The sequence below is a fragment of the Scyliorhinus torazame genome, chromosome 10, assembly GCF_047496885.1.
Source record: "Scyliorhinus torazame isolate Kashiwa2021f chromosome 10, sScyTor2.1, whole genome shotgun sequence".
Taxonomy (NCBI): domain Eukaryota; kingdom Metazoa; phylum Chordata; class Chondrichthyes; order Carcharhiniformes; family Scyliorhinidae; genus Scyliorhinus; species Scyliorhinus torazame.
In genome coordinates this window covers 97,264,067-97,278,047 of record NC_092716.1, presented here as the reverse complement: position 1 = coordinate 97,278,047, position 13,981 = coordinate 97,264,067, and the positions used below count along the sequence as shown (strand labels likewise).

Sequence of the window (13,981 nt, the reverse complement as noted above, 5' to 3'; positions counted from 1 at the left end):
CAAAGTACTTTATAGCCAATGAAGTATGTTTGAAGTGTTGTCGATGTTGTAATGTAGCAGCCAATATGCCCACATATTGGCTCACACAAATGGTAACATGGGGCGCGATTCTCCGACCCCCCACCGGGTCGGAGAATCGCCGGGGGCTGGCATGAATCGCGCCCCCGCCGTGTCCCGAATTCTCCGCCACCAGAGATTCGGCGGGGGTGGGAATCGTGCCGCGCCGGTTGCCGGTTGGCGGCCCGCGATGAGCCGAAGTCCCGCCGCTGTCAACCCTCTCCCGCTGGCGTGGATTAAACCACCTTTTGAACGGTGGGGCAAGGCGGCGCGAGCGGGCTCCGGGGCCCTGGGGGGGCACGGGGTGATCTGGCCACGGGGGCTGCCCCCACGGTGGCCTGGCCCGCGATCAGGCCCACCGATCTGTGGGCGGGCCTGTACCGTGATGGCATTCTTTTTCTTCCGCCTTCGCCATGGTCTTCACTATGGCGGAGGCGGAAGACACCCCCTCCCCTGCGCAGGGATGACGTCAGCAGCCGCTGATGCTCCCGCGCATGCGTCGCCCGGCGAAGACCGGCTGGCGTGGCACCAAAGGCCTTTCCCGCCAGCCGGCGGAGCAGAAACCACTCCGGCGCGGGCCTAATCCCTCAAGGTGAGGGCTTGGCCCCTAAAGGTGCGGCGCACCTTTGGGGCGGCCCAACGCCGGAGTGGTTCCCGCCACTCCATTACGCCGGAACCCCCCCGCCCCGCCAGGTAGGGGAGAATCCCGCCCATGATAATGACCATACAATCGGTTTTTCCGATAAATATTTCCAATAAATATTGACCAGGGAGAACTCCACTGCTCTTATTCCAAATAGTGTCATGTGATCTTTCATGGGCAGCTGAGGGCAGACAAGGCCTCAGTTTAACATCTCATCTGAGAGATGGTCCTGAGTGTCAGCCATGTTATTTGTGCCCAAGTCCTAGAGTGGGACTTGAACCCACAACTTCCTGATTCAGAGGTGGAAATGCTATCGACTGAGCCACGATGGACACACGAGGCACAATGAGAAACACAAACGATGAGAATGGTCTGGACTGGATTGTGTAGGGATGAGGACAGGAGAGTGATTTTTGCATTACGAAAACAGAACATGCTTTACTTTACAGAAACTGTAACCCCTGGTTACAATCAAATCTTCTGATAGGGCAGGATCTATTCCCGCTATATCCGGTTTACATCCACGTCCCAGCCTATATTGGGAGTGGTCATCATTATTATAGAGAGGATGGGAGCTGGACCATTTATGGTGCTCGGTCAGGGAGGTTTGGGGTAAGAGTTGATGTGGTGTCATCCATTGATTCAGAGGCCAGAGGTCAATAGGCATTTTATTCAATTTTATGCTGCAAATTTGGGTGTTCAATCCAGCACTTTGGAGTTTTGTAGATCCCCTGAAGTTAAGCACATTAGGAAAATTCCCTATGGCATTTCATCAACTTGGAAAGTTTAAATATTGGAATTTTTTACAATACACTGTTACTGTTTTATGTACATTGTCCATTAAACTATAACCCCATCCCACTCTTTTCCCCATCGACCCCACATGACCCATGGTATTGGTGGAGGTCAAAGATAATGGGGGTGTAGCACCTACTGCTAATGGTAGACATATGATAAGGAATATATTGTATAATATTCATCACCTTCCATTATATTATTGATTTGTACTGGAAAACCATATGAAATACACTCAGATCACTTCACCAGCATAATTGGTGAAGGCATTTAGGGCTTCCAGATTGCACATATTTTCCCATGAGATCATGCGGGGGTTAATTAGGCTAAGGTTTTTCAGTGGAGGGATTTATAAATCCTAGTCCAGAGACAGAGCCACTGTTTCAGGGTTTGAATTGACCATTCGCATGGAATGTAACCCAACCTTAATGCAAAATGGGGAGCTGCCTAAAAGGAAAGTATGCTCCAGCCAAGTGAAAGAATTAAATAGAGCAAACATACAGCATGGACTATATAATTATACATGAAAAAAAAACCCGCAAACAGACTGTGCACACTAAATGCCAATTCTAATCAATGATGTGTTGCAAGGGATCCTGTTAGTTGACGTCAAGGCTAGCACATCTGTTCCACTATTTCATCCAGTAAGTAAAACAGAAAAAGGAGGCTCCTGCAATGTGATTATTTCATGAACAGATTTTTGAAGTATAGTGTATGTAAATTCTGGTATTAATTCTGAAAGTCACCTTGCATGATTGCACATTGATTCCTTTGCAATTAAGTATGGTGGGTGAAAATTGCAGTGAAGAGTGATGTTGCAGTACACAATGTCTGCCACCAGAGGTCCTCACAGCACCAGCCCAACCCGCCAGCAGCATCTAGTGACAAAGGCTGGCAACTACAAGGCAGAGTTGTGCCAAATCTCAAACTGGCCAAGCCCCAGAATCCAACATTTCTTTTGGAGCCTGCCAGCTTTGTAATGCCCTCACACCAAATGGTTCTAGAAACTTTGGAATGTTCAGGGCAACATGGTTCATATGGATAGTTTCTAAGCTCTGAAACTGCTATCAATTATTTTTATTTTATTCTTCAATCACTCCTTTCACCAAAAGCTATCCAGCTCCGTCCAACAATTGTTCACACTCCGCAGGCAATGTTTCATGCATTCACCATCCTTTGTAAAGTAGGTAAATCTAAATCCTCCATTCCCTCTTCTGAATATTTGCCTGTTCCCCAGAGTTTGTCATTGTTAAAATTATTGGATTTGGTTTATCTGTACCCTATGGAATCTCTGAGCTTCCTTTCTCAAAACTTGCCCAGAGGACCCTGTATTTGTATTTAGTCAGTGTGGTTCTGTCCGCTGAACCTCCTAATTTTCTACTATCAAACTGAGATGACTTCAAAATAATTTATGTGTTGTGCTAACAACAAAGGCTGCGGACTGATTCATGAAACACTCTTTTAATCACAATCCTCCATTTCGTTCCAGTTCCATGTAAACCCACCCTATGATTATACCAATTTATGATCCACTTCAGCAAGCTCCCCCCACCCCATGTAAATTCTGATCAACTGTGTTAAAATCTGCACATACAGGCCCCAAAATTCTGTGGGTTGAGATCCTGATTGTTCGACCACAGTAGCTATGCCAGTAAGTCCCCCCCCCCCCCCCCCCCCCCAAACAACCGGCTCACAAGAAGTGAGAGGTCACAGTCATTTCAGTGAGACAGGTGGGAGCAAGTATCTCCCAATGTGCCCCTCCCCCACTCCCAATCCCCAGCAAGAGTCCAACACTGGTCTGAGCAAGTTGACCGACTGAGAATTTTTATCTGTTTTGTGAAAATCATTTACAATTCTCCAGTGTCTAGACCCTTGCATCGCCTATACCCCAGCAATGGGCCAATTTGCCTCACTGAAATCACTTCTATGTCAAGTTCCCAGCCTTGGTTCTGTCCCCGGCTCAACATTTGCCTCTTAAAGGGGTTGGTAGAAAACCCAACATAACTCAGTCTCTGGTAGTTTTGCTGATCTACTTCCAGAACTATGGTGGGAGACTGGTAAACTTCTGAGGTAGCGATTGTCTGCTGAAATTAATTGTCCACTTTGTACATTATCTCCTCAAAATTCAATGAGTCAGACTTGACCTCCATCCCGTAAAAATAATGGCCCTCTTAAGTTCATATTTCAACAAGTGCTTCACTATTCCCTCCTTCGGGTCTGTTTGATCTCTTACGTACATTAGGTCCATTGGATTGTGGATTCCAGCTTCTTTAGACCTCTCTTTCTAAACTGGTGTTGCATTTGCCACTCTCCAATCCTCAGGCACTATTATTGTTTCCAATGAATCTTTACAATACGTCAGCACATGACAGATTTTATTAGCCACTTCCCCAAATACCATAGCGTGCCACCCATCTGGGACAGGTATTGTGTTTTCCTTCAGCACCTGCACCCGCAGACTTTAACATGCTCCCCATGATATGACTTTCCCCCCACGTTATGACCTGAAGGTGAGGTTCCGGCACCCAGTTGGCCACTAAAATCCCTGGCACAGTAATCCTTGAAATAGCCCGCTCAACAATGACCCTGCCGTGTGTAATCCATTCAGTTGTCTACTCACTATTGTGCAGAATCGTTAAGCTGGTATTCACGGGAACGGCTGAAGCATTCCACCATCCCAGAGTCTGTCCAAAGTCGTATCATGGCTGACAGCAGCTCTGGGGAAAATGGCTCCGTATCCTCCATCCGACTCACTACATCACACACCATTTTAGCATCAGCCTGCGGGAGATAAGAACATGCATCAGAATGAGGCAGCAATAAACCCATTGTATCAGTGCAAGGAACAGCAATGAGCCAATCACATCATGGGGAAGGGAAGTTTTATAAGGCCACGAAGGTGTCCACACCGAGTAGTTCAAAGAAACTTAGTTTATTTACAATAACCGTTATATACATCACATGGTAGATCCCAACTGGGTCTGTCTTGCCAGTGCCTAACTGACCGGCTTTATATACCACACAGCTATACACTGTTTAGAGATTGCCCCCACCCCCTTACTGGGGAGCTCATGTTCTGAAACGTCCATGGGGAAGTTAATTGTTCCCACCCCGTAAGGTACTTGAGGGTTATAACAGGAAGTAATAACTCAATTTCCAGCTGGTTGGTGGGAGTATTCCTGGCTAATGATCGTAAGTGGGAATCCTGGCTGTTTTTTTCAGTCCTGAGCACAGTGATGCTAAGGTCAATTGTAAGGCAGCCAACTCTGGGATCAACCCTCGGACCTCGGTCTGCCAGTGACTGAACAAGTCTGTGCCACCTCAATTGAGGTCAGTGTTGCAGATGTCACATTATACAATATTGGGTTACTGACTTCTACCCACCAACTAGTCATGGGTGAATTGATGGTCAACTTTGCTGACGTTCCAAACCACATTATTACCCAGGTTATGAGCCGTCAGCACCCCAATGCCGATCCTTCAATGTTTCTCTTCATTTTTGCTGTGCCTAGCTGTCCTACATAGAATCACATATATTTACAGCACTGGAACAGGGCATCTGACCAAACCATCTACAGCAGTGTTTACATTTCACACAAGCCTCTTCCACTCTAATTATCTTTCCCCACCATGGCCCCATTTCCCGCTGCTCCCTTCTCCCACATTGAGGCAGCAATCCTCCCGCAAATGTGTTCAAGCTGTCTCAATATTCCAAATGACAGCCAATTTCCACATTCTCATCCCTCGCTGTGTAAAGGACTCCTAAGTTCTGGATTTGGTCTGTTCGTTGCTATCTTCAATTTATGATGCCTTGTTCTGAATATACTCACAAGTGGAAACACATGGACACCAGCAAACCCTTTCATACTTTTAAAGTCCTCCATAAGGTCCCGGTGTTATATTCGTTAAAGGTAGAAGATTTCTTAGGGACAGGAAAAGGTGGTCCAGCCCAATAAGGACATAAATCAAAGGAAAATATTTTGAAAATTATCTCCTCACTCCACTCAACTTCTGTGTCTATATTGTTTCTTTGTATATGCTCAAGTAACCACCCAAGCAATACCCTCCACTTGCATGCATTTAACTTCAATTGACCATTAAAATCCCTTCCAAGCCACACACCATCCTGATTTGGAACTATATCACTGTTCCTTCAATGTCTCCAGGTCAAAATTCTGCACCACATGGACTGCAGCAGTCCAAGGCTGTCGCTCATCACCACCTTCTCTTTTTCCCCCATAAATTTAGAGTTGCCAATTATTACTTTTTACAATTAAGGGGCAATTTAGCATGGCCAATCCATCTACCTTGCACATCTTTGGGTTGAGGGGGCGAGACCCATGCAGACACGGGGAGAATGTGCAAACTCCACACGTTGACGCAGGGTCGGGAGCGAACCTGGGGCCTCGGCGCCGTGCGGCGGCAGTGCTAACCACGGCGCCATCCCATCACCACCTTTTCAAGGGCAATTGAGAATGGGTAACAAATGCTGACCTAGCCAGTGATGCCCACATCTCAGGATTGAAGAAATGAAATAAAGACCTTTAATACCTTCACTGAAAGTTTTGGGGAAGCTATTGCTGCTTGTGCCCAATCCCTTCTGAAATTTTCTCGTGAATATGCTTTCGTCACTTCTTCAGGCAGCACGATCCGGATCAGAACAACTGGCTGTATAAAGAAGAATTCACATCTCCTCCAGGTTCCTCTGGTTTCGAACACTCATCAGTGTAAACGGTTTCACTCCATTTACTCTGTCAAAACCTCTCACCATTTTAAACACCTTTAGTAAATCTCCTCATAATCTTCTCTGCTAGAAAGCAGAAAGATTCAATCTACTCCCTCACCTCTCCATGTAGGTATATTGCTTTCTGCAGTGAAGGTGGTTACCTGCAATAACCAGAGCTCCTTATTCCAAACATGCAATGAAAAGATTGCTATGATTTGGCACATTTCCATTCTCCTGCTCTCCAGAGTTTGGAATGTACCCAAATCCTAACCCTGGCACGTTTCTGAATTTGAATGGAGGGGTGGGGGTGGGGGAGAGGTGCAGCTAATGCTCAGACAGGTTAGAATGTAAACGGTTTAAGGTTCTGAGGAGGAGAGAAAGGTGGAGAAAATGTCAGAGCATTAGCATTTTCAGACAGCACCAGATTGCACTATTTTGTATGCCGACAATGAGAATCGAATATCGATTTCAATTTTGAACAGAAAGGGACAAGGATAGTTCAAAATGATAGACCAGGTTTGTGAAACCGGAATGTGGATGCATGGGAGAGTCTCTGCATTCCTCTTTAAAAGCAGACAGCTTATTTTGATGATTTGGGACACAGCCGAGCAATCAGTTTGAGAGGTCCACTTTTAGCAAGCCTAACTAAAGCAGGCACATTATCCCTGCTCACCCACCTGATCTTCATATTGCTTAAACACTTTGTGCAGTCTGCGGCTTAACAGAGTTTAATTATGCATCCCACACACTTTTTTTTATTACTTTATCAGAGTTACAAAGCCAGAGCTCAGAGTGTGGACAGGGGCAAACCCCTAATCCAGCTCCCTGCCTGCTCCATGTGTATGGGGGTTGTGGGGGAATCCACAGAGATCGGGGCACCCTTTCAAAGTGGTGGCCCAGATTTCCGAGGAGTCAGCCTGACAAGCGAGTTCAGCTCCCCAGTGATGAAAATAACTCTAAGCGTGGGTTTGACCAGGGAGAAATTCCCCAGGGCCCAATAAAGTGACTATGGCTGGTTAGACCTTTTATATGGTCTTACTACTCTAATTTTAAAAAGAAAAAAAAATATTTATGTTTATGTGTTTTGTCTTTTTTATTATTTTTGTTTTTTTGTGAATTGATGACCTGTTCGTTTATCTACACGTACAGGAGTTAAGCCTGCATCCGCCACTGACACTGCCGTGATCACGCTGGGTGTGACAACCAAGCAAAAGAACATAAAGTAACTGATGGATAAAACAAAAGAGGGGAGTGCCCCAAAACAACGAGTGGAGCGCAGCTCAAAAAGAACGAGAAAGGAAACAAAACCTTATCAAAAACCCGTCAAATTAAAGTGTGAAAATCGGAGTCGATAAGGCAATCCAACCCCTGTGGTGCCCACCGAGCACGGAAGGCCTCGAGTGTGCCCGTGGACGCCGCATGTTCACGCTCCAGGGACATCTGGTATGTGTGGTTAGATAGTGGTGGGGAACTCATCGACGGAGTCAGTGGAAAACTCCCAGCAAAAACTGCCACAAATGACATTTGGGGGGGCACGATCTGCCCGAATGGGCTCTGAGTGAGCTGCACTGCCAAGCGTTAAGCTGTTCAGGTCACAACATCATTCAAAGACAGGAAAAATGGGGTATCTTGGCCAACATTCCTTCCACAGCCAGTGGGACCAACAATTGTCTGTTGTTTGTGTGATCTTGCTGACCTCCGGAACAACAGTGACTGCACATCAAAAGTACTTGTCAAGTGCTTTGGGGCTAATGAGGGGGTGCTGAGGGTCCTTATAAATGCAACTTATTTCATTCTTCTGCACTGTAAATTCAATGATAATCTATGATTAATCTTGGACAAAGGTTCAGCACAACATCGTGGGCTGAAGGGCCTGTTCTGTGCTGTATTTTTCTATGTTCTATGTTCTATTACTAGCTGAGAATGACAACCGTTCATCACAGGATGAGAAACATGGTTTTGTCTGAAGGAACTTCATTAGGTTTGTTTTCCTATGTCTGTATTAAGGGGCCTGGCAACACATACTAAAGAAATAACGTTTTCACCCAACTAGGTGGAGGAGACCTCACATTAAAAACACACAGCTAAGGGGCTGGATTTCCCAGTCGCTGACGGCGAAATCGCGTTCGGCGATCAGCCAGAGAGTCACAATCCCTGATCAAATCGGGGGCGGTGCCGCTTTCGTGATGCTCCACCCCCTCCAAAGCGGCGTACTCAGAGAGTACACCGCGCGACATATCGACGGCCTCAGGACATTGCCTGAGGCCAGCCCCCCTGATGCTCAACCCCCAACCGGCTGAGTTCCTGACGGCGTCGGTCGGGCGTGATCTCATCCGTCGGGAACTCGGCGTGGCGGCTGCAGTCTCAGTTCGTGAGCAGGGAGGACATTATCAGGGGCTGTGGGGAAATAGCCTCAAAATCGGAGAATCCAGCCCAAGGTGTCTATACTCTACAGCCAGCCCCATCAGGACGAAAGTCTGGCATGGAGGCAAAGAGTCTCTGATAAATCATGCTGCTACTGTTGTTACCGTGGCTTTTAAATGTAATTCACCAAGGGTTGGATGATGCAGCAGGATATCACCATGAGTTCATTCACAAGGCATGTCAACATACTCCATACTCTGACATACTCATGACTCCAGTAAAGTCTACTTCATTACCTAATGAATTGCAGTGCAGCCTTAAAACAAAATAAAAGCGTTCCCCTATTTGTATGAACATTTAAAAATTCTATCTCAGAATCATGACAAGAACATTTGTTGCCATTGGTGTGATAACCACGCCATAGAATCAGTGCTCCCTGAGTAGCATAAACGAAGGCCTCTCGGCAGGATTATAATACTGACATTGCATCTGATAAAACAATTTGGGACATGCACTGAGAGTCAAGTTAATTTTCCAGACAATAATTGGTTAAAATAATGCTTTCAGTAGAGCAGTGTAAAACTGTTATCACTGTATTAAAGCTACTGACCCTAGTGTTAAAATCAATCAAAAATGCCTCTTGGTGCAAAATGTCATTTTCACCATGGCGATAAATTAATGTGCAGATGACTGAGACTCAGAATATTGCCACTTAAAACTCAAATGTTATTTCACTTTAATGAAGGAATAGAAAGACTGGACTTTTAAATGGGTTTTTAAAACTTTGCCACTAGCTACAGGAAGAAAATATGATCTCTTATGTGTTCTACCAGTTTGGTCATAAGTTAGACAAGTCACAAATTCAGTAAGAACAAACTTACATTTATATAGCACCTTTCACATTCTCAATTTGTCACAAAGTGCTTGATAATTAAGCAAGTATGTCTGAAGTATGGTCCCTGTTACATAAACAAACGCAGCAGCTAGCTTGCCATCAAACAACACTGAGATCATGACCAAATCATTTATTTTAAATGGGGTTGGTTGAGGAATAAACGTTGGCAAGGACTCTGGGTAGAAACCCTCTGTTCTTCAAATTGTGCCACAAGATCATTTGGTGCTCCCCAAGATGGCACCCTTTCAGTATTGCACCAAACATTATGTGCTCAGGTCCTGCTGGCAGGCATGACCATCTGACTCAAATACTAGTGTGCTCCCAATCAGGCTTGTCGTGTTGGGTGTTCTGGTGTACAAACGATCCAACACGGCTGGAGATGGTGTAACTCAATTTTATTTACTACTTAACTATAACAGCACACTGCTAACTTGGGTACGTGCATTACCAGTTAATCTGTGGACCCTGTCCTATTACTATCTGGGTGAGGCACTCAGCACATGGTGAATGTCAGAGTGGCAGGCTCTGAGCTCGGTGCTCTGAGCTGGCTGCTGCTGGAATGTGCGGGAACTGTAGTGTCCCCTGTTTTTATAGTGAGTGTGCTCTCACTGGTGATTGGCTGCGATGTTGTGTGTGTGTTGGTTGGTCCTACTGCATGTCCATCAGTGTGTGTTTGATTACACCATGATATGCTGATCTAAATATCATGACATCCCCCCCTTTTCGCAAAGAATATGTGCCGACATGACAATAAATAAAGAAGTGTGGTGAGTGCATCTAATCATGTGTGTGCAATATTTACAACAATATGTACATGTGGCTATACTATATACACAGGAAGATGCCCGGTGCAGAAACTAACTATGTTACACCAAGAACGAAACCAATGTCATTGACAAACGATAACAAAATCTTAAACAGTATGGCAGAAAGTCAAAACAGTGGGCGCGATTCTCCACTCCCGCGCCGAAGTGGCCGCGCCGAAGTGGCCGCGCCGTCGTGAACGCCGTCGAGGTTCACGACGGCCCAAAACGGCCCGATCCCGACTGATTCAGGTCCTGACAATGGCCCAGGATCGGGGCCGTGTCATCTGCACGCGCCAGGCCTTGTCGCCCGCGTAAAGGCGGCACCGCATAGATGATGCATCCGGCGCTGCATAAGGGGCGTCATCCGCGCATGCGTGGTTGCAGTCCTCTCTAGGTCCGCCCCGCAAGAAGATGTCTGACGGATCTTGCGGGGCCTCAGAAGGAAGGAAGTCCTCCTTCAGAGAGAACGGCCCGACGATCGGTGGCCACCGATCGCGGGCCACCCCACATTTGATGTACCCTCCGGTGCAGGATCCCCCCTCGCAGGCCGCACCCCCCCAGCGTTCACGCACCGTTCACGACGGCAGCGACCAGGTGTGGACGGCGCCGGGGGGAACCCGCCGTTTTGGCCTGGCCGCTCGGCCCACCCGGGCCTGAGAATAGCGGGGGTGCCGGAGAATTGCCATTTTCGGTGTCTCCGGCGATTCTCCAGCCTGCGAAACTCAACCGGGCCGTTCCCGCCGCTTTGGAGAATCGCGGGAGGGCGTCGGACCGGCGTCCCGGGAAATTTTGGCGGCCCAGGCGATTCTCCCAACCGGCGCGGGAGTGGAGAATCGCGCCCAGTATGTCAGAACAAGTCAGTGAGTCCAATATGAAAAGCTTCATAAATTAAGTCTCTCAGGTGGGCGACGAATTTGAGTTGACCGTCAGGGTGGCACACCACTCATCGTCCGGATCAATGCTGTGCACTGACAGCGGCTGGTGCATTCGACTCGGGGACAGCTTGTTCTTGTTGATGACAGCAACGCGAAAGGGCTCCCTGTCCTCAGTGTCATTGGTCTGTGTGACGTCGGGATTGGACTCCATGAACGTGGGTTGAATTGCCCGAACGTTTCTGCGAGGCTGGTTGAACGGGTACGAGTTGGCAGCGTGAGCTGCTCGACAGCAGGCAGCTGTAGCTACCTGGGTTGGCCAACTCCCGACGTAAAATGGCGAACAGCAAAGGCTGAAGGGAAATTCAGCCAACACAGGCAGAAACTAGCAGGTGCAAGTTTACTGTGTATTAAACTCTGCAAAAGTCCAGACAGCATCGATACAAGCAGCCATCTGCTTAATAATATAGCAGCCATCTACATACTAATGAGCGATCCCCGGGAATAATCAAAACATTTGGGATAAACAAGGCCAAGCCCGACTCCTCGGCGCCAGCAGGAGCCAACACAAAAGAGGTTAACGGACACCTCAAAAGACCGCCCATCGATCAGGGAACCGCTCCAGTATTGGAGAAATAGAACCAAGCGATTGGAACGAAGTCCAATCACTTGGAACCAGGTACGGGGTCTGCCCCGAAAGGTGGGAAGCCCCTGAGGACTATAAAGCAAAGCCCCCAAGTTCAAATCGTCGTTCTTGATAGGGTCACTCAGCAACGCGAACCAACCCTTGACCGTGACGTGTTCAGCTGCCGCCAAAAGACCTTAAGTCTTAAGTCAACGCTTGCTACGAGATAGGCGCTCCCAGCTACCAATCCGTACCAACTTCGAATCCCGCAGACTCAGAACCCGAACGAAAGGCCATTTGTTCCCCTGACCTGGTGGGCCAGTCCGAAGCTACGTATAGGCCTGTTAGTTGTAGAAGTAGCTTAGAAGTAGAATTTATGCATGAGTAGCGATTTACTGTGTATAATAAATGTGTTTGATTTGAATCTTACTAATTGGTGTATTGAGTTATTGATCATTACTTGAACTTGAACCTCGTGGCGGTATCATAAAGATACCTGGCGACTCGAGAGCAAAGGTTATAAAACAGAGCCAATTGAACCAACCATAAGTTAGCAACATATTACTGGCGACATCTGACGGGACCCGATCTAGAAGTGGCTTAACCACTCCGGGAGAACACAAAAATTTGAATTAGAGATCCAATTGGGAACAGAAAACTACAAGTGTTCAAGCAGTTCTGATCAATCCTCATAATTCGGAAGTGTGTTAAATGCATGCGTAACTAACAGGGCGATTAGGTCATACTGATAGATTTTTTGTTGCGACGAAACTGTCGGGAGTTTGTATTCCGGAAAATAGCGAAAGCCGTACCCGTAATTACAGCACCGCCTTAGTCCCCCTGGTTGCAAATTTAAAAGAAGCATTCAGATAGGAAAAATGGCAATGCAGGCAATGCAACGCCTCATGAACCCCAAAGACTTTGTGGTCGCAGCGACCAGCAGAGGTAGAGTAGATCAATGTCCCGTTTGGGAAGAGGAAATCAGGAAGTACCTCAAAGAGAAAGGATGGCCCCTTTGGAGCGAATTCTGTAACAATGCGGAAACAGGTCCCGGGAGTATAGGACATTATTGGTGGGAGAACCTGAGCGAGATCCGCAAGAAGAGCTTAGGAAAAGCTCGCAAGCCGATGGCAATCGTGTCCTGCTTGGCACAATTACGAGGCACAGAGGAGGTCGTTAGGACGCTCTGGAAAGAGATAGAAGGCATTCATCGAATGAGCAAGGTCGATGTCAGTGAGGTAGAAAGAGAGAACGTAGAGTTAAGGAGGAAGTTGGCAGCAAAAGACGGAGAGGTGGATGATGCCAAGGGGGCACATCAGTCTTGCCTGGCGCACTTAAGCAGCTTCCAGTCCCAGTACGAAAAGGCCTATCAGGACACGCAACGTGCAGTCCTGGTACGAGAGAAAACCGAGAAGCAGGTAGAGGCATTGCAGAGGCAGTGTAGTGACCTGAAGGCAGCGTTAAGAGCACTCCATGCTGCCACCACGGAGCAAAGACAAAGCTTACTGGACCACGCAAAGTGCCGGAAGCAGATTGCAGAACTACAATCTCTGCTTTCAGTTCAAAAAGGATTCCAGGAAAGCTTTGGATCCCAGTTAGATGAGGAAGACGGCCCTGATTGGGAAGAGTTAAATGAGGCAGCGCAGAGATATGTTCAGGGAACATGTGCGCAGTGAAAGCCCCAAAAGAGAAAAGCGCCCCAACTCCCACAGAACAGATAGTTCAGGCTCCAATGAACCCAGTAATCACCCACCGCACAGCCACATCGGACGACACGGAATTTCTGTACACCACCCCCTTAACAGTGACCCAATTACCGGACGCGTGCGAGAAAATCAAACCGTTCCTCCCCACCTCAGACCCCCACCACTTCTTTGCCAGAGTAAAGCAGCAGGCGACCATGTACGGCCTGGATGAGCGAGAGCACGTGAAGCTCACAGTTTTGAGTTTAGACCCTTCGGTCGTAGCAGCCCTTCCCGACCCACAGAATGTAGGAGGAGGCACCCTTGCAGAAATGCATACCGCGATCCTAGATGCGATCGGGTATAACCGGGGTGACCCCATAGATGGCCTCAATAAGTGCAGGCAAAAGAAAACCGAGCACCCCACAGCGTTTGCTGGACGCCTGTGGATCCATTTTGCAGCAGTTTTCGGAGACTTAGACCGTGCCCATTTGTCCCCAGACAACATGGCCAAAT

The 13,981-nt window shown here is 47.5% G+C and overlaps 1 protein-coding gene across 2 annotated transcripts in view; it reads right to left on the bottom strand.

Annotated features, from left to right (window-relative positions):
- The window catches only part of gnao1b (guanine nucleotide binding protein (G protein), alpha activating activity polypeptide O, b), a 360,805-nt gene that overhangs the window by 91,539 nt on the left and 255,285 nt on the right, over positions 1-13,981 (bottom strand). For both annotated transcript variants that reach the window (XM_072518466.1, XM_072518465.1), the window contains exon 4: positions 4,116-4,276. In XM_072518466.1, coding sequence (XP_072374567.1) covers positions 4,116-4,276 — 161 coding nt within the window. The remainder of the gene's footprint in view (positions 1-4,115; positions 4,277-13,981) is intronic.